Source organism: Alosa sapidissima, chromosome 19 (assembly GCF_018492685.1).
Source record: "Alosa sapidissima isolate fAloSap1 chromosome 19, fAloSap1.pri, whole genome shotgun sequence".
NCBI classification, from domain to species: domain Eukaryota; kingdom Metazoa; phylum Chordata; class Actinopteri; order Clupeiformes; family Clupeidae; genus Alosa; species Alosa sapidissima.
In genome coordinates, this window is record NC_055975.1 from 23,257,134 (window position 1) to 23,278,007 (window position 20,874).

Sequence of the window (20,874 nt, forward strand, 5' to 3'; positions counted from 1 at the left end):
AAAACCCCTTGGAAAACTCCGGGGACCTATTCAGAGCCCTTTCCAAAGTCACTGCTAATGAAGACATCCAGTAAAAAGATATGCTGCCTCGTCTCCTACAGCTGCACACAGTCACACTGAGACCTTGAACTGCTAGCAACTCTACAAGTGGCTACTTAGCATTGAACAAGCCAGAGAAAAGTGAGCATTTCATTTCTGTACAGAGAGAAAAGCTCTTAACAAGTGACTTGCTTTTTCCATCCCAGTGCTGTGTAAAGCAAGTTGGTCAATATACCTCTCACAGGATAAATTAATAGATTGGGGGTGGGTAAAAGTTTTGCACCCAAGTTATGTTGGCTCTCTGTCCAACTTCTAAGTTCTGAGAGAAGCATGAGTTTACTGCGCACACTTTTCCAAGTTCAGTCAAAATGGCATTACAGTGTAGGCTAAATTTATGTCCACACGTTAGTGATATTTAGCGTGAGAAGAATCCATTCTGAGAGCAGGTCTTGTGTGATGGATGTCTAAACAGGGAGACAGAGTCATCACAGAGATGCTGAGAGAGGCTATTTATAAAACACCCAAAAACTCTCCCTGGTTACAGAACTATGAAACAAAAAAAAAACTCCATCACTCCTCTTTTTACGTTCTCACTAGTCCCCCCCTCCCTCCATCCATCCATCCTGCTTTTACTCTTGTTTTCTATCCATCCATCCCTCTCTCTCTCTCTCTCTCTCTCCCTCTCTCTCACACACACTTTCTCCATCTTGCTCTCTTTCTCTCTCTCCATCGCTCTCTTGACGCGGCCAACTCAAATTCTGAGCACTCTCCCTCTCCCAATATTTAATTGGCCAACAAGTTGCCAGGCCGGGGGCGTGTGATTGGCTGTTGCTAAGCAGTGGGGAGCGGGGGAGGCAGGGAGGGCTCCTGCTGCGAGGGGCGTTACCGCTGGCAACTGGTGGGGCAGGGAGGGCACAGAGCGCAGAGCCTCGCGTCGGCAAGCTCCCGGTGGAGACACACACACACACACACACACACACACACACAGCCAGCCATATGCGCACACACACACACATACATGAAGCCAGCCATACGCGCACACACACACAGAGTCTGACTGGCACTACACAAGCAGAGCTGCCCCCTCTATTCCAGACGGGAATGGGGTAAACAAACACATAAGTGTAAATAAAACAAACAAACCAACAAACAGCACGCCTGACTGAAATACGCCACTAAGTGGCAGCGGTAGCAACTCACTGCTCTAAAGCAGAGGGGGAAAACACAGTGGAGAAGCACTCCAACTTTCAAGCAGAGCATCCGATCCACCGCCGATAGCCCTATGACGACTCTTCATATCAAACATTAAACAATCCCTACAAATCTATACCTGCCTTTTTATTTTATTATTATTTTCCAAGCGCTTATTAAGAAATATGAGCCATTATGTACTATATGTAGAACAAACCAACACTTAACCTTCTGGTGGTTTTGCTCATGGGAACTCATGAGCAAACCCAATCATTTAAATATTTCCTTAAATATTTTATCTTTGTAAAATAAGTCCCAGGTAGTGACCATTTTATCTAATATCTTAAATTAAAAATGAGTAATTCATCACTTCCTGGCCGCTCCACTGCACCACCTGAAACTGAGCCCCACTGCAGCAGTGGGCTGGGCAGTACTAAAGCTGCTCCATTATGGCAAAACCATATCTGTTTTATTTTAGCCAATATTGAGATCACAATTATTTAACAAGATTACACAAATACTTTGGAAACACCATTCATTTTCCAAACTAAACTGAAAAACAAATGTTAAAAAAAAGTTTACAACTGTTACCACTGTGAAGTCAAGTCAAATCAAATCAAGTCAAGTCAAATTTTCTATAGCGCATTTACAGATGGCTGAGCCGCACCAAAGTGCTTCACAATAAAGTGCTAAGTGCAATAAACAAAAGAATGACCTAAGGCAGAAGGGGGAAAAATGAAAAGGACAACAAGACAATGACTGAAGGAGTTAAAATAATGTAAAAAAGAGAGAACATATAAAAAGGTAGCCAGGGGACACTATGCACTGGCACATAAAGCGTTCCCCATCAGAAGTGATGGGGTGTGCTGGGTTTATACCTAAAAACAAGAAGCTTATTGCAAAACATAATATAGCAAAATATTTAGATGTCGATTATGTTGTTTTCATAAATCATTGGAAGTCAAAATTGAAATTTGATGATTTCAATTATATGCACAGACCTCGCAGTTACTGAACTTCCAACAGACACAGACACAAACACACACACACACACACACACACACACACACACACACATCTGAGACATGTCGTATATATAAACCTGCCAGGAGGTCAAAACTATGAATTTCAAGACTACCAAATAGAAAGCATCTCCAATGTTTTGTCTCCCATCTCCAACTCTCCCACACACACACACACACACACAGTTGTAAAACTGTGCCTTCCAGGCTGCGCCTCTATTCCTGACAGCTGACAGGTTGTGTAGACTTCAGAAGGCGTCAGCCTCACACTGGGGGTGAGCGGAGCTGAGCTCCTCGGCTCTTCCTGCTCCCGCTCGCTCCCTCGCTCGCTGGCAGGCCTGTCTGGAGGAGCTCTGGATCACCAGATAGACTTAAGAGTTCCAGCTCACAGCTGTACTCCCACACTAGTAACTGGGTGGAAAATGTACTCTAGGGAATGGGCTACTGTCTTATACCTTGACAAATCCATCCACGCCCACGGCAGTAAACGGCTCATCTCGGTGTTTGTAAACATCCTGGGGAACTTTAAGACGGTAAAGTGTAGTGGAGCTGGGAATAGGTAGCAGGCAAAGTGACCTAGCAAGTCAGAACTGGCACTGGAACATTTTCCGTTGTCACAATCGCATGCCGTGGCCGTGTTGGCTGGTTTCAGGCATTTGTGGTGTTTGGGACATGATGTGGGAGATGAGAGAAGGTTCCGGAAGGTTCCAGAAGGTTTTAGAAGGTTCCAGAAGGTTCTCTTCTGGTGGAGCAGAGTGCGGTCACGCTTATCAAGCAGCTTAGACCTTGGGATGTGTTTGGTTTGGCAACACAGGGTTCCTGTACACACGCCTATCTCTCTCTCTCTCTCGCTCTCTCTCCCACTCTCTCTCTGTCTGTCCATCTCTCTCCCTCCCTCCCTCTCTCAGAATGTGACATTTGCAGAGTATGAAGAAGGGTGGCTGAAGGTGAATGGGGAGCAAACAAACTGAATACAAACACCGTCACAAACATGCGGGTGCACACACACACACACCAGTGTTTCCCATACATTGACTTATTTGTGGCGGCCCACCACAATATCAACACTGACCACCACACAATTATTTTTTCAGGTTGTACTACATTGTGCTTGAATCTGGTTAGCATCATAAGCACACTGCGCTACTTTGTGTAATCAAGTTAATTCTGCAAACACAAATAAGAATTCAATTCTGTGGGAAACACTGCATACATACACACACAGCTAGAGTCAGCGACTGAGAAATTGTACATCAATATGATGTCCACAGCACATAAGCCAATTAACATATTTACAAACATTTATTTATATATAAATCACTGTTATGCTGGCAGATGGACTGGCAAGACTGGTTGTGGAACAGTAACACTCTTCTCCAAAGTCCTTTCTCCGCTCATCTCGCTGAGAAACTGATTGTTTTTTCTCTAGACGCTGCCTCTCGTTCATAGATGGAGGTTCTTTCCCCCTGTGTTTCTACTTCACTGTGTGTGTGTGTGTGTGTGTGTGTGTTTTGTTTCACTGGGCGTTTGTGTTCTGGCCCTGCCCTCTCCTGAGGTTTCCCCTTCTTGAAGTCATCTGCCGATCAAAATGGCGAGGAATGTAGCCACCAGCTACCAATTAGAGATCTGCCTTTACCACGCGTACAGTATGGCCGCCTGGGATGGAGGGGGTGGGGATGTGTCCTTATTGATGGTATTCACAGTAAAGAAGTTCATGTCTTAATTGTTTGTTTATTTACTCTCGTATATGTCCTTAGGTCAGTGCACCCCGTGAGTGACAAGAGTTTTGAAATCAGCACTGTGTTAATGATGCAGAGGAGTACTCAGCTCCAAACACAGCACTTCCTCCAAAGCTGCTATTGTTTTCATTTTCAGCCCAGTCTCCGTGGGCCTCCAAGGCCTGGCTTCTGATTGGCCAGCCAACGCCGAGGCTGTGCATCACAGAGAGCGTTCCCGTGGGGACCTCTTCCCCCCAGAAAGTCTGTTCCGTGTCACAAGGAAGGCCTGGGGGGTGAGTGCAGACATACAGAGAGAGCTGGGGACTTCACAGCTTTGACTGCGCTCAGGGTTTGTTTGTGTGTGTGTGCTGATGTGTGAAATAGCAAGGCTGCAACATTAAGTGGAGAGGCCACTCTCTCTAAACCCTGCTGTATTAAACCTTTAAACTATTAAATAAATGGAGGCCATGTCCAGGAATTGGAACACTTGTAGAATTTGTGTGTGTGTGTGTGTGTGTGTGTGTGTGTGTGTGTGTGTGTGTGTGTGTGTGTGTGTGTGTGTCCTTGTGCATTTGCCAGGGTACCAGGTGTGACAGCAGCTGTGGGTCTCGCTCCTGTGGTGACACTGAGACACACACACACACACACACACACACACACACACCAGTTGAGCAGGAAGGGGGTAACATAGCTGACCTAATGTGGACTCATGACAAACCAGTAGCAATAGCTGAGGCACCAACAGCACAACAACAACGTGTGTACACACTCACAGAGGCAAACGTCACACAGGCACGCACACACACAACACACACGAAACACGACACACAAACAAACAACACACCCAATGACCCACTTCCCATAAGATTATTACATAGCCATTATTTACATCTAATATCAGACATCTGTAATAAATGATAGACTTTTCAGTAACACTTTACTTGACAGTATCGACTTAAGAGTGACATGACATTGTCATGAACATATGACACTATCATAACACATGAAACCTAACCCTAACCCCTAACCCACAACCCTAATCCTAACCAAAACTCTAAACCTAACCCTAACCTGTTATGACAAAAACCGAATGTCACTTAATAATAGAAGTGATGTCAAAAACATTTATTTGTGACTTGTTTATGACACGTTCATGACAGTGTCATGTCACTCTTATGTCGACACTGTAAAGTAAAGTGTAACCGACTTTTCTAATGTACTTTCAAAACCGGAAACAATGCAATAATGATACACGACTCCAAGATTTACCTTTTGTTTCAACATACGATACTTTGTGTGCACGTTGTGAAAGCCCAATTAACTTTTCACAAAGAAGAAAACAAAAAAAATTGAAATCCTCAGCATCCTACATGAGCCTTTTGCTGTGATCAAACATCTTCATTAGAGGAGCTCGCCGTTTAATCTGCGATTTACATCTCCCTGGTGACCTCCGCTGCCTGTGGAGCTTCGGCTTAGTCTAGCGCTCCCTCTGGGCCCTCAAATCAGACGGAGCTCTGCGCTAATGCTACGCTAACCCCGCGCTGCTCGCGCTCAAGATGCGCTGCTGCTGGTGGTGGTGCTGCTGCTGCTGCGCCCTTCAGGAGGCGCGCTGCCCTCGTCTCCCAGCACCAACCACAGCCTCCAGCTGGGCGGAGAGCCCTCAAGTTAGAGCCTCCAGCACCACCGGCACCGGCTCTGAATGAATGAGCAGCTCTCGGAGGGCTGACGGGAGGCAGGGGTGCTGTGGGGTGTGTGTGTGTGTGTGTGTGTGTGTGTGTGGGGGGGGGGGGGGGGGGGGGGGGTAACGGTTTGTCTGAGCTGAAACGGAGGTGTTAACTGGCTGTGGAGAGGGTGAGAGTGGGCTGGGAGAGCTTGCTGTTGGGAGCTGGGAGGCTGCGCTGGTGCAGAGGGGCAGTGGCCTTTGGTATGTATGGGCAAACAATGTCAGGGCTAATTGGGAAAGATCGGGTGTCTGTGTGTGTGTGTCTGTGTGTGTGTGTCTGTGTGTGTGTGTCTGTGTGTGTGTGTCTGTGTGTGTGTGTCTGTGTGTGTGTGTCTGTGTGTGTGTGTCTGTGTGTGTGTGTCTGTGTGTGTGTGTCTGTGTGTGTGTGTCTGTGTGTGTGTGTCTGTGTGTGTGTGTCTGTGTGTGTGTGTCTGTGTGTGTGTGTCTGTGTGTGTGTGTCTGTGTGTGTGTGTCTGTGTGTGTGTGTCTGTGTGTGTGTGTCTGTGAGAGAGTTTGAAGACTAGCTGGTGTTGCCATGCCATGGAACTTCAGCGTTGTTGTGGTGGGTACTCCAGACGAGGAAGCTGGAGGGTGGGGTTGGAGGGGGGGGGGGGGGGGGTGGAGACTGAGGGAGTGTGGGGGAGGATGGGGGTGAGAGGGATCTTCTCCCTGCCATGCAGTATTCAAGAGGCTGCCACTTCAGGGCACGGCAGGGGAGCGTAAACATACCGAGAGCGTGCGTGTGCGAGTGAGCGAGTGAAAGAGAGAGAGAGAAAGAAGAGACAAGACAGTGGAAGAGAAAGGAGAGAGTGTGTGCCTGCAACCAGATAGTATGTTGGGGCTATGGTTGCACCTGTAGTGTGTGTGAGTGTGTGTGTGTGTGTGTGTGTGTGTGTGTGTGTGTGTGTGACAGATCTGTTAGCCAACAGATGTATTTCTGTTTTATTCATTCCCTCATATCACAGGCAAACAGAGACATAAACTACAAGCATGACAGCCTAGGTGTGACAGGCACTAGGGAGATGGAGACAAACAGAGAGAGAGGCTTTGGTCTCAATGCAGTCCGCTGTACAGACAGATTACACACCAACCAACACTCACATAGATTACACATACCCGGACTTTAACATACAACTTCTCTGTTTCAATGCATCTGTTTCAAACAAACACACACACACACACACACACACACACACACACTTTCAGAGCTCATTAAAACCAGAAACCTCTTCTTCACTTTCCTCTTCCTCCTGTTCTTGCACTCACCCTCTCCCTCTCACACACACAGGCGCACACAAAGACACACACACACACACACACACACCATTAAGGCTCCTCATGCACGGTTTTGACACCTGTAATCAGTCATTCTGGCATCCCTGGTGCTCGGGGAAGCACTAGCCTCATTTCACTATAGGTGTGCTGACATCACCTTCAAAGTAGGTTATTTGGTAAGTGTTACTCTCACAGTGTGAGTGTGACCGTGTGTGTGTCTGAGTGTGACTGTGTGAGTGTGACTGTGTGCGTGTGTGTCTGAGGGTGACCGTGTGCACTGTGCACGCACAAAAGGGAAGCCTGACTTAATAAAATAATCCTGCCAATCCCTAGTCTCTGGCCTACATTAAACTGCGCTAAACTGCAGACAAAAACAGGCAAACATCATGTGTGCCACAACAGAACAGAAAAACAGAGAAAGAGAGTGAAACAGAGACAGACAGAGTGATTAGGTTGAGCGTTTAATTAGTATTCGATGCAGTATAAAATGCAGGAATTGACCAAGATTTTACAGCTATGTCCTGAGAGTCGATGGATAGGCTACCCCTGCAGTGGAATGCAAGCCAAGTTGTTTTGACACAAGCTGCTTCCTAAAACAACACTTCACCTGTGTGCGAGTGCTGCCAAGTTCACTTAACCGCTCATAAACTCGCACATCCGGTCCTACAACCTATTCGATAGACTACTTGCCTGATCATACTAAACTGGACAACTCTATTACATCCACCTATTTGTATATCTATCACATCACACACACACAAAAAAACACCATAACACATCACGAACAGACACTTGTTCCCTGTAAACATGTCTCCGTATTCTTCTCACCAATGTGTTGATTAGTTGTTCCTAGTTCTGCGCCTCCACTGCCCCAGCCACGGAGACGCAACTGGACGGGCATGGCTGGAAAGATCTGTCGCGGTGCCCACATGCATGTCGGGGTGGGGCTATACCAGCTGTCCGCTGCAGCCCTGCCCCGTCCAGAACACAGGCACGGCTGGCTTTTGACAGCAAATGCGCCAACAACAGTGCGGATTTTTTTTAGTGATGACGATCATTCACTAGGGCCACAGATCCAGTTGTCCCTCTTTTACCAGTTTCTGTCTGAACCCAAAGTTTACTCTGACAAACAGTTACTACGGCAGAGAGGGTCATTAACTCTAAATGTGATCTGGACTATTTCTGTCAACGACAAAATACTTTTCTGTGGCCTTCACTAACTGTTTTTTAAACAAATTAACATTTGTAGCCCATGTAGATTGCTTCCGTCTCCTGTTGCTCATCATAGCCATGGATGCCGCGCAAGCAAGCTATTTGTAGACAACCGGCAACCCCCTCCTGCTTCCACTACTTGCTACTTGGCGAAGAGCATGCATCATGTTAACTTTTATTTCAGGTACACCAAAACTACATATTCCACTGGAATAGCACAACACACACAACTGAGGACGGCACTTCGACAGGGCCACTTGGTTGGATGTCTTGATACAACTTCCTTTCAGAACACCTCTAAGTGGTAGCCTATTACGCAATGCAAAACATCCGACGGGCACTTTTTCAGCCCTTGTGTAACTTCAGTGAGTAATAATTCCCATTTTGTTAAATCAACTCACTCTTTCGCGTTCGAACCCTCACAAGGAGACTCTTGTTGCAGGGAAATAACGCTAACAGTAATAACTTCCACTATGGCAAAATTCATACACCAACTCCCATCAGGTATGTCATCATCCTTTCAACTTTTCTAAAAATAACTGTCACTATAATGCACAAATGTCTTACACCACGTAACACTAACGTACTTGACAAGCAAGCGCGGTGTAATCATATCAAGTTTGTAATTATTGCTCAATCACAGTTAAAAGTTGGGTACAGTATGCCCCGTGTAAACAAAGTTGGCCTCTTGATCTCACGGAACATATTATCAGCTCTGAGTGAACAGCAGATAGAGGCTTATGGAAGTTGCCTTTCACACGGCAACTCCTATACAAATGCCAATGTAACTTTCTCCCATGCAATAATCTACTCCGCGGTCCAACCTAATCCATGATCAGTTCCTTTTTAATGACGTACAGCCTTAGATAGCGATACTTTTGGTGGTATTAAAACTTGTCTGACGTATTCTTGATAGACAGCTGCTCCAAACATGCTAGCACACGGTCACGCATGTAACTTAACTACAGGCAGGCCCAGCAGCTGCAATCTCGATAATATTGATATTAACGTTAACAGTTTAGGTTGTTTATGAAGCGAGCTAGCGATAACCGTCTTGAGCAAGTCGAATGACTGAATAGCAGGGGTCGACGGGGGGGCATGTCTGAACAACACCACCAGCTCGCTAACTAGAGAGCGAGGTAGCCTAACTTTGGAAGTCAGTGCATTTTCACAACTAATATGTTAGGTGGTGTGAACTGTTTTCTTTACTAATCCATCAATTGACAAATATGTTATTAAAATCACTGCTAGCAAGCTAAGTTACATGCCTTTTGTGGTCGAAGCTTCCATCGCTGTCCCCAGGTGCCTCCTCGGTTTCTCCATTCGCACTATTCTCGTCATCTTCAACAGTCACGTCCCCATATCCTGGGGTGGTAACGCTTTCCAGGGCCCGCTCCGTAACTCCATCGTCGGTCGCCGTTTCTGTGTCCTTGTCGATGGAAGCTTGAGTTGCAGAAGTCCCAGTCAGAGCTCGAAGCAACAACAGGAGCACCAGAGAAATGCCCACGTTTCCTAACTGAAACCCCTTTTCCATTGGTAAAAGTGTCTCATCAGTGAAGAGGCATTCACATACCAAACCCTAGAGTGAATACAATGGAAGTGGTGACAAAACAGCGCTCAAAAGTAATTTCTTGAGCTACTTCGTCACCAAGCCTAGTCTTCTCGTTGTCTTTTCTTAACGTAAACATTCATGGCCACTTGGGCACCATGATATTCCCTTTATACTTGACGTCGTACGAGCCTTGGTAACGCTCAACCCACCCTGTTTGCAAACTGGTTGGTATTGGCTGCAAACAATGTTAAACATGTGAAGTTCCCTGTACTGCAAGATGGTAGTTGCTTTGTCAAGTCAATCATAACAACTCGTCTACTAAGCAATCGTCGATTGCTCAACTCAGATGTCATTCCCGACTGAACTTGCCCTTGTGAACCGCCCCATCAAACGCGGAATATTATTGGATGTTAGCGCGTCACTCAAGTCACGTGGGCGGAGAGATTGTGGCGTGTCTGGACATGACTGTGTACCGCGCCTCGGCTGTAATATGACTGCAGCTCAGCCAATGATCTACAGAACTTGCGCCTCACATTCAAACCATTGGTCGTTTTACCCAAACCGCGAACGAGTCTTTGGTTTGTAATTCGCCGTACATAACTGCCTGTCTACGTCGTTGCTACGACAAGTTGGATAGAGGCGGGTCGCTGGCTGTCAACGCCTTTGACTGTGTCGAATAAGAGCTAGATGGAAACATCGACGTGGCCGTTTGCTCGAGAGCGAAAGTGAACACATGTCGGATTTGTTCTTCCGGTCGCACTAACCGGATTTTAGACACGACACGAAAATGTAAGCACACTACTGCGTTAGTATTATATATTTATATAAACAATATTCCAATTGATAAACAAACTGAAAACTTATCTTGACAAACTTTAGGGCTACACAATACACACATAATTTGATGTGGCCATCTGCAAAACTCAAATCAGTCAATAGTTTGCTGCTGTACAATCTATTCCTATCCTTTCCCGTCTTTCAAACCTCTTTCCAACACTGGGCGACTCTCAAGCAGCTTACGAGTCTGCTATGATACTATGGCGCCTCCTTGTGGTGTAAAGATGGCAGTTCTCACACATTTTGCTCTTTGAATAGTCTATCAGCTAGCCTCGCGAGACCATCCTGATTTCGCGAGCTTCAGGGTTTCACTCGCAGATCAGTCTGGCAACTTTACGTTAAAGTGGAGAATTTGGAGCAGTTCACCAAACGAACGTCCAATCAGCGTTGGCTTTGAGGCGGGTTGAGGTGTGACGCAACGAACAACATGAGATGAGTTTTATTCAAATTAGAAAGTATTCATGGGTAAGCTGTGAAGCTAGGAGTCTCAGCCATGCAGCTGAGAGGAATGAACGACACAGACATCCTCCACGGCCGATTCCAGTTCATAATGGAGGAATATACTTTCTTCAGAAGTGTAGGGCCTACCGTGAAAACTTAATGGGAATTGTCGTTGATTAGGTTCATGTCACTAACAAATGGTAAGTTAAAACATCTTAACGTTAGTTACGTTACCTAACTTAATTGTATGTTAAACGAAGGCATTAGAAGAACACTGTTTATCTAATTGGTTAATTTGGCCCGTCGATAACAAAAAAAGGTCGTGATAGACAGATGGTTTATCCAATCAGCTAACCAGTATTTCCGCCCCTTCCCAAAAGTTCTTCAATGACAAATTCCCAGATGGATATGCGGAGCAAATCCATCTGGCGAAGTCAGGTTATCAATCAGCTGCCGAGACTGACTTCAGACCTCTACTCTGAGAAAAGATCTTGCATGGGCAGAGTAAACCTATGTGACATTTACGCATGTTTATGTACATACAGTATTTCAAAAACGACAACCACAAGTTTTGTGTATTGGTCCTGTTTGAAACGGCAACTTAGAGTACAGTAAAATGCAATAACCAGTTCCCCTGTTTCCACTTCACAGTAGTGCTGGTACAAACTACATTTCTCAAATATCCACAGTAGATCAGAAACCCATGAAACATGGGTGTATACAGACATTGAACATAAGATGCTCAATCTTACCTTTCAACCACAAAATGCCTCAATGGCCCAACAGCATTTAGAAGCTGAATGACTTGATTGATCCAGAGGCAAAGACAGACTTGAAATAAGGCCAGTTCATTTGAGTCCACAAGGCCATGTTGGCCATTGGCAAACAGGCACATTCTCATAGAACACAGTTAACACAAAGGTCATGACATTGAACTTAAAAAAAAAAAAAGGAAAGAAAAATATAATTTCTTAATTAGTAAGCACATGTTCTGCTTTTCTAACAAGGATACAATCACAAGTGCAATACAAGGGGAAAGAACAGGGACTCACTTGAGAGAGTGATATTAAAACAGTAAGAGATCAAACAGACTACAGATATTTGTGGACATGGATGAACAGGGGGGGGGGGGGGGGGGGGGGTTATGCATGTTTGTTCCATGGTGAAAGGCCAAAACCACCGCAGTGTCCAGGTTTTTCAGTGCTGCTTACATGAGACCCCTTGGCACTACACATTATATGCCTCTTCCTGCTCTACCACAAAATTGTGAGCTCAGCAGGCAATTATAACACCATTGATTGGCTGAAAACACACACACACACCTAAGTGAGGGACATCTTAATTGTCTGCTGCCTATTAATTAGTGTGTACAGTACAGGAGAGGCATCTTAAATATGCAGGGCCCAGGTTCCTCAGATAATGACTGAGCCAACCATTCCACCACTGAAACAAATACGAGGCACATATTGAAAAGAACTACTGACATTTCTTCTATCACTAATGCATTTGAGTCACATATTCATGGCCATGTGCATGAGAGTGAGCAGAGAACACATGCAGTTAAGTGGTGAACTGTCAAATCACATTGACACACATGCATTTTAGGCTAAAATTCACCCCTCAGTCTGAGAGGGAGAGACATTTAACTTCTTCCTCCACAACTATCAAGTTCTCAGTCAAGCGTGAGAAATAGAGAGGAAGAAGAAACAGACAACACCCAGACGGCCTCGCTCTCTCAGATTTAGCACCGGTCTGTAAGAGGTCCAGTATGGGGAGATGTTAATCTTTCAGCAATGCCTTGGCAGAAGAGTGAAACCATTAGGGTAAGTGCAGAGGGATATTCCACAAAGCATAATCTTCATGTCAGTCAGATAACTATGCAAAGTCAGACATGGAGAACACCCAAATCTGACTCTAAGTCTTAGGTGAAAAGTGCTGGGTTGGGTTGTACTTTTGGATTGCATTTGATCAGATAATTTGGTGATTCTGCTTTGAGGAATACACTTCCCCATCCAACTCCCAGTGTCTTCATCTGACATGTTACACCTGACCTGGACTTTACAAGAGGAGACGAGAGAGACTCTCTGGGTACATAAGTAGAAAATTGTTAGTAGCTTACACCCAAAGTAAGGGGACATTTACAGAGGTATGGCTGGCTCTGTGTGTGTGTGTGTGTGTGTGTGTGTGTGTGATATCTTCTTCATGGGCACTTGAGGTGTCAGGCTGAACATCTCTTGAGTTGAGTGCTCCGCAGGCGAGGTCTCCGTTGAGCGGGTCGAGTCTTAGATGATTGGCGGGTCTCTGACCTTCACACTTCCGTCCTCCATGCCAAAGTAAGCCTTCTCTGCCATCCCTACAAACAGCCCAGTCTCCACCACACCTAGAAAAAAGCAGACATTCAGTGAGCAGGAGAGATAAGGACTTCAAGAGACTGGGATAAAGAGAGAAAGACAAGATATTGTATGTACAGTACATGGGATGGAGAAAACGACTCATACACACAGTTGCGTTCCGTCAGCGCATGCCAGTGGGTGTTTCCGACGGTAGCTATGCAAATGACTTGAAGTATAACCGTAATTTGATTGGCTGGTGCCGTCCGTCGGTGCAGCAACAGCTGAACTTCTCAATCGCGAGCGACGGGAGCAACGTGACGCAACGGACTCACAATTCAGCTCGGCAACGGATGACGTGAGCCCATGAACAGGATGCGTCTCCAGCACTGCAACGCACACAACTGTGTGTATGAGCCGAAATGGAGAACAAAGGACTTGGGTGAAATATATGAGAGACACAGAGGGTCCTAAATAAAACAGCAAGTGCAAAGGCTAATGTTTAATAATGAAAGCTAATTTAATAACTTGTCAAAATAGATTTGCTGATTTAATACCATGAGCAACATTCCAAATGCAAACATTGGGGTGTGAACTAAGTGCTCGCACACGCAACACAATAGCTGATACCAAAGTCCTTTTAGGCAAGTCCCTCCACTCGGCGGCCATATAGCAACGCTTTTTGGGCACTCATCGGGCATCCTATTCAGCAGAAATGCACGTGCGCAAGGCTTCACAACATCAATCTTGCTCCAGCGGCGAGTTCACAACACATGATTGGCAAGATGTCTTCACAACACACCATTTGATTGGCTCAATGTATTCACACCACATGATTGGCTCAATGTATTTACAACACACCATTTGATTGGCTCAATGTATTCACACCACATGATTGGCTCAATGTATTTACATGTCTTGAATTTCCCCTTGAGGATCAATAAAGTATCTATCCATCTATCTATCTATCTATCTATCTATCTATCTATCGGTCAACGTTTGGCCAAGGAAGGGGTGGGATATGTGTGGACTACAGCCATATTGGCATTACAAACTAACCCCATGCATTTTTTGAGTGCTGTGTCTCCTCATTAGAAAGTCTCTGGCTTTAGTTCATGCACAAGATACTTTTCTCGTTATCAGACTTTGCCCATCAGGTAAAGGGCCGTGATGTCTCTGGGAGTAAAGAAAAATAGATATTTTCACAGACTGCAGGTCATAGTGGAGAGATGAGGCCCTTTTCTAAAACCTGGGACCACAGATAGTTCTCAGTTCTACAAATCTACAGTCTTGTAGTATTGATTGAGTTCCTACTCCAAAAGGAAACTATTAAGCATGTACTGTACTGAATAACACTGTTTAGCCACAAAAAGCAATGCAAGAGAGACGGTGATACATTTTTATATACAGACATTTTGAAAGCCACCACCGTCAACTACATCAACCTATTAAAAGCATAAAAATAAAACATGGTAATCCTTGACTTCTAATACGATATACTTCAAGATAATATAGTACTAATGTGTCATCTAAATGTGAACAACCATGTAGATTTGTGTAATGTTGTGAATGTCTCAGAGGGTCATACTTGAGGAATCAGACTGACCTGGGATCATTTTGATGGCTGTGTTGACTTCCTTCCAGTTCTGGCTGTGCTCAAACTTCCAGTCCAGGATAAAGTTGCTGTTATCAGTCACTACAGGACCCTAGGGGTGGGACAGACGCATGAATCAAAGCTGAACCCACCAATCACACTTAATTTGCTAAATACAGTACATTATCCTTTTGTCCTGAACCAAACACTATTGTAAAGCTTGCATTCCAAACTCATAGTGTAAATGTCTCATAGGACAATGTAGAAATTATATTCAATATTTTGCCATAAGTGCCATGTTCCACCACCAGTGCATGTCTGAGCATCTGAGCGTGCGTGTGTGTTCTCACCGCTTTGCTCACAGCCATCCTTAATACAGCCTCTCCACCAAACCTCTTGGCAATGGTCCTGGAAACCGGGACATACGCCATAGGAATAACCTCTATGGGGACCCCCTTCTTCCACTGCTGGCCTAAAGACTTTGAGTCCTTTCTGTACAAACAGGAAATGACATACAAACAGTATGTCAACATACAGACATCACAACAGTATTCCAACCACAATGCTTAAGACTAATTTGAAAGTGCAAGCTATGATTTTACTGAAAAACTGGATATTTAAGATCAGCCAATTAAATTACACCTCTTCCTTCCGTGCACCTGAAGCAACATGTCGCCTGACAAGTGTCTGACTACCGTATGTCCGAGCCACTACGTTCATTTCCCCATTTACAGAACACCAGTGGGGTATTCCAAGTATGTGGTTTAGTGACAAACCTGGGTTAGTTAACTCAGAGTAAGGGGTAAACCTCCTAATAGAAGAGCTGTATGGCTTCATTCTCCTAACAAAACAATGCCATAGGGCTCTTGTTGTAGAAGGTTTACCACTTACTCCGAGTTAACTTACCCAGGTCTGTCACTAAACCACGTAGTCAGAATAGCCCCCTGAGGTGTTAATGGATGGGGCTTCAAACCCTGAGAATGAGAACATGTTTGCCTCCCCATTATCTGGCTGATAGCCCAGTGTTTCCTCTACATGCATTCAGCAGCAGCGCGCCGCAAAACCATCACATGATCAGTAGCATCACGGGCGACGTAATGACATTCACTTGCACACTGCGAAAGCAGTTACCAATTTTCAAGGGGACACAACTGTAGCTTGGTTATATTTTCCTAAATCCTATCTACAATGCTGCCTCAGTGTTAATGTCATGGTCAGATCAAGTGAGGGAAGTTGAACTTCAAGCATCATAATGGATGGGATAAGTTTTTTTTTTTTTTTTTTTTTAAGTGGGATATTAACAGACAGAGGTTGACAGACAGAGACAGACACAGACAGAAAGACAGACATTCATCTCGAGGAGAAATGTTAGAAATAAAACATGCTTCACAAGGTAGACTGCCCTATTCCTTCATATGGTGGTGCTTTAGAAGCAAATGGTGGATCTGTTATAAAACAAGGATACAAGGAAGTTTATTGTCAGATGCATTATAGTTACATATAGTGGAAGTAAGAAAAATGCAGTGAAATTATGTCTGGTGTCAGCCTATTTGTGCAAAGTGTGGGGGGGGGGGTAAAAAGTGTAGTAGAAGAGGGGTTTAGTAGATTAAGTGGCAAGGGCTGCATAAGAAAGGTGGGGGATGATTGGAATTGGGGGGTGGGGGGGGGGCACCAACAAGGAGCACCCAAGAGCAACAGGGGCAAGGAAAAACTCCCTTACCAAGGATTAAACCTTGGGCAGATCCACGGCTCAAGGGGCTAACCCAACTGCCAGGGGTCTTGGTGTGCGTGTTGGGGGGGATGACAGGGGAGATGGGATAGTGTGCTGTGTATGTGGGGAGAGGGCAGTGTGCAATATGTGTGTTGGAGAAGCTTCCAAGGAGGAGAATGGCTACAAATAGCCATTTGTACTAGTCATTAGTGACAGTAACATCAGCCCAATTGTTTACAGTAGAGTAGCCTACAATGGATGGCATGCTAATCGTTCATATTTAGTACAAAATGCCACTGGCTCACAAGGAACCTTGGTTAGCTAAAAAATTGGGTTAATTATGAATCACTCTGAATTTTACAGTAATTAAACATACATCCCTGTTGTGTTCATCTGAGCCAGCGGTGTTTGACACTGAAATAAGAATTCAATAAAGGCATGTTCTGGATCTTGATGTTTGTAGGCTGCCTGCTTTAAATTCAGATTTTGTGATTGTAAAGCTAAAATGCCCTGACAGTGGTGCAAATTAAAATCTAAAAGCTTATGTCCACCTAAGTCGCTTCCTAAGTCGCGATGTGTGCTGACCAGTTTGTTGTTCAATTGCAATGCTAGCAATGCAGTCTTCGAAAAATATGTGTGTGACACACACACCGAATGTTTTTTGTGAGGTGCTGGCCACTGGTAAAAATGGTAGAAAAGTGAGGTTTGACAGGTTTTTAATAGACAAATATGTTTCGGCCTATAAGGCCTTCATCAGATTGAAGTGCAGTCTTTGATATAACTTTAGTGACTAGTTATTTTGTTTGGGCGCAGAATTGCTCTTACCTGACGGGGTTAATCCAACCATGCACCTTAACACTGCCTCAAGCACTAACCACAGGTTGGCTGGAGAGTAAAGATGAGGCCAGAACCCCGGGGATACTACGCCTGAGGAAGCCTTGCGGAGGCATCAAGCACCACAAGTGATAATGGGGAAGCGATAAGCCTCCACACACCTCAACACCTTATTGACTCATCAACATCAAACATTCTCTAACACACACACAGACAAACAGACACACACACACTACCTGAAGTCTGCGATGACAATGAAGTGTTTGGCACAACCAGCTACAATCTTCTCCTGGGTCAGACAGCCTCTACCAGAGAAGAGCAACAATATGACCAATGTACATTGCAACGAACCATACCGCTCTCAAATATTTTCAAGTAAATGTCAAGGGTGAGGAGGTGTGCTTGCTCTTCCTCTTACCCTCCTCCCTTGATCAGAGCGAGGCCTGCGTCCACTTCATCAGCACCGTCAATGGCAACATCCAGCTGTCACACACACACAGAGAGACCATCTTTGAGATACCTTGTTGAGTGGATGATAAAACAGCCCTCTTTTCCAGACGTGTGAATAAGAAGCTATGTGTGTTGGTGGCTGCCTGCTCACCAGCTCACCTCTGGATGCCTGTCCAGGTCAGAGAGAGTGAGGCCATGCTTCAGAATCAACTGGCGCGCCTGTGGAAAAGGAGAGACGGGAGTGGTATGAGGAAGTTAGTGATGGCCGATCTGATTTCACAAACAGGGTTTAACATTCTCATTCTCTAAGGACACTTACCTGGAAGGAGGTGGGGACACACACAATTTTTAACTTCTCCTGCCGCACTCTCTCCGCTAATGCACACACAGACAGACACACACACACACACACAATTGTCCATTTTAGCAAGAATACAAAAGTGCATTTTTTTAGCCTTCATTCAAACAATGTGACTATATATCCATAAATCTGTAGACATTTCCTTACTATGGACCTTTTTCATAGCAGCCATTTTTGACATGAAATACATGCCAGGCCCAGGTGTTACTGACATTGATTAAGGTTCTGATTATGCTACACTCAAACTGAACAGAGACTTCTTTAACATAATTAGTAACACTGTGCTTGCCTTATTATTGTATGGCAAAATGGCTACTGTGAATAAAGTCTGTCCAACAGACAGGAAAACTCTACTTACCCAGCCTATCCACAGCATACACTATTGTAGAGCCACTACCAACCCCAACGACCTGGTTGGTCTGCAAATGAAGGAAAACAAGATAACACTGTTAGAAATGGTCATACTCCCACTACAGTTTACCACATTCAGGGTTATCCAAGGTCAAGACATGCATGGGACTTACTTGGCAAACCCCACACATTGTTATCAATAGTCACTTTCTCATGCGCTGGTTGCTAAACAGAATACGCCTCAGTAAAAAAGGTCTAGTGATGCCCCTGGCTTAGTCACAAGACAGACCATGTGCTCTGCATCTAGAATTAGATATTCGAGGATTCATCACCTTAGGTAAGAAGATAACACCTTAGATAAGATAACAAGCTTGTTACATGAGGAGTTAAACCACTTGGTTCGAGTATTAACGTAGTTCGCTAAATTATTAATAAGTGAGCAAAGATGTAATCTGTCCAGAGGGGGGAATAATACTTAGCCAAAACAGCAAAGTAATGTCACATGCTATAAGTTATTGTTAGAACATCCACAAGCAAGACTGGCAGTCAGAGACAGCTACCGTTAATAACTGTGTTAACTCAACCAGAGACGCGGGGACTTCGGTCAATAAATTACGATAGCGTAACTTAATGTGAAGTTAAAATAGCAACAGTGCTTTCTCGACAACAGCAGCCAGTGAGTGATATTTCACCAACCAACATTACAACATTTATTGGCATGGCCTTTGATGATATTAGCAGGCTAACCTTAACTCTGAACCATCGCGACATAAAATGGAAGTCTAGTTTAAATTTGTCTTTGCAATTTCACTGTTTGAGATTGACCAAATAGTCACCTAGTTCGTGCCATCTGATTTTAATGTGACTGCACGTGCGCTAATCAATATCAAAGGCCTTAAGTTAGCCAGCTAACTCGGTAGAATGCTAATCAAGATACTTGTCATGGTCGAACGAATGGACTTTGGTTCAAGTAACGTTAATGCAGCCCGTTGTAGCCCTGTTATCGGTGTTTGTTTGGTCTACGCACCTGTATGTGGTTGTCCACTGCAGCGTACGCGGCGAGTTTCTTTGCTTCCTCTGCCATTACTGAAACGTAGTTACGAGAGCGACTCCTGCAAATACACACGTGTGTCTCCTTCCCTATTTCAAAGAGGGGCGGTTTGATCCTCCCCAAACACAGTGATGAGAAAGATCCGACCCTAAGCCCGACCCACCTCTGGAACAGCATCACCCTTCCTCCATGAAAACAAGTCTGACATGGAAGAACTGAGATGCCTGAAGTCGCTAAATGCTTGTAGAGGCGTGTTTGTTTACGATAACGCGTGTTGTCGCGAGTTATCCCCTTTCGCTGATATATAAAACATTGCGACGTCCCTATGCCTGTCGTATGTGGTACAGATGTTTTGGGTATCAGTGAAATTAATGTGTGGTCAAAAACGAGTGGTTGACATTTTTGCTGGGTCTCCTCTCAAACGTAATATTTCACAACGAAAGACAAACCCATTGTCTAACGATTTTGAGCAAATATACTTCTTCAGATTGACTTACCAACATTGCATTTCAATGCATCTTGTTCCCACATTAAAATGTAGGGTCTGGGCACTCACCGTTCGCAGTGCTCAATCCGAGGGGCGGGATAATAGGTTGTCTTTCAATTGGACAGCGCTATGAGTCCCATGCGTTTTCCCACCAGCGGAGCTATTTGACGGTTCAAACTTTTGCCAACTGCATACCTGTCAACATTTAGCTTTCCAAAAACGGGAGATTTTTTCCCGGGGGGGGGGGGGGGGGGGTCAGTGTTTATACCGGATCTGTGTTTGCATATTTAATACGTTTCATACACCTGTTTCAACACTGCATTTCAGTCGTTGCTTTTACCTTACCATTACCTTACGCATGCCAGTTATGTATCCACCAGCTGCCTGCCTGCAGCCTACTTCCAAAACTCCAAAGCTGCTTGCTGTCAGATTTGGTTCAGAGAGAACAAGTTCAGTGTATCAACAACACTCAATAACAGTTTATGTGATGTGTTAATCAATTCAATTCCCAACAATTTCACAACAGCTAGTTCTGGAGTAGGCCATTCAACTAGCCCGCTTGTTTACGACGAGACTCTGGCTGCGCAGTTGGCACCCGCTTCCTTATTTGGGTTTTGGGTTGCCAGGTTTTAGCCTATGACAAAACGGTTGAAATTGAAACTAAGTGATCGTGTATGTGTAGGGTGTATTTCATA

At 44.8% G+C, this 20,874-nt stretch overlaps 2 protein-coding genes across 4 annotated transcripts in view; both read right to left on the bottom strand.

Moving 5' to 3' along the window:
• The window catches only part of eif2ak3 (eukaryotic translation initiation factor 2-alpha kinase 3), a 33,923-nt gene extending 23,830 nt beyond the window's left edge, over positions 1–10,093 (bottom strand). Inside the window, exon 1 of one of the 2 annotated variants that reach the window (XM_042072414.1) lies at positions 9,449–10,093. In XM_042072414.1, coding sequence (XP_041928348.1) covers positions 9,449–9,714 — 266 coding nt within the window. In that variant the 5' untranslated portion in view covers positions 9,715–10,093. The remainder of the gene's footprint in view (positions 1–9,448) is intronic. The other variant, XM_042072415.1, reaches the window with a different exon arrangement.
• The window catches only part of rpia (ribose 5-phosphate isomerase A (ribose 5-phosphate epimerase)), a 23,269-nt gene extending 3,335 nt beyond the window's left edge, over positions 1–19,934 (bottom strand). Inside the window, exons 1-9 of one of the 2 annotated variants that reach the window (XR_006025426.1) lie at positions 19,669–19,934; positions 18,649–18,709; positions 18,249–18,304; positions 18,089–18,148; positions 17,898–17,962; positions 17,716–17,784; positions 15,285–15,426; positions 14,947–15,046; positions 12,321–13,390 (exon numbers count right to left, since the gene is read on the bottom strand). Coding sequence is in view for 1 of the 2 variants with exons in the window: in XM_042072492.1 (XP_041928426.1) it covers positions 13,293–13,390; positions 14,947–15,046; positions 15,285–15,426; positions 17,716–17,784; positions 17,898–17,962; positions 18,089–18,148; positions 18,249–18,304; positions 18,649–18,709; positions 19,669–19,869 (852 nt within the window). In the remaining variant the exon portion in view is untranslated. Of the gene's footprint in view, positions 1–11,579; positions 13,391–14,946; positions 15,047–15,284; positions 15,427–17,715; positions 17,785–17,897; positions 17,963–18,088; positions 18,149–18,248; positions 18,305–18,648; positions 18,710–19,668 lie in introns of those variants that run through there. The other variant, XM_042072492.1, reaches the window with a different exon arrangement.
• Positions 19,935–20,874: the final 940 nt, after the last annotated feature.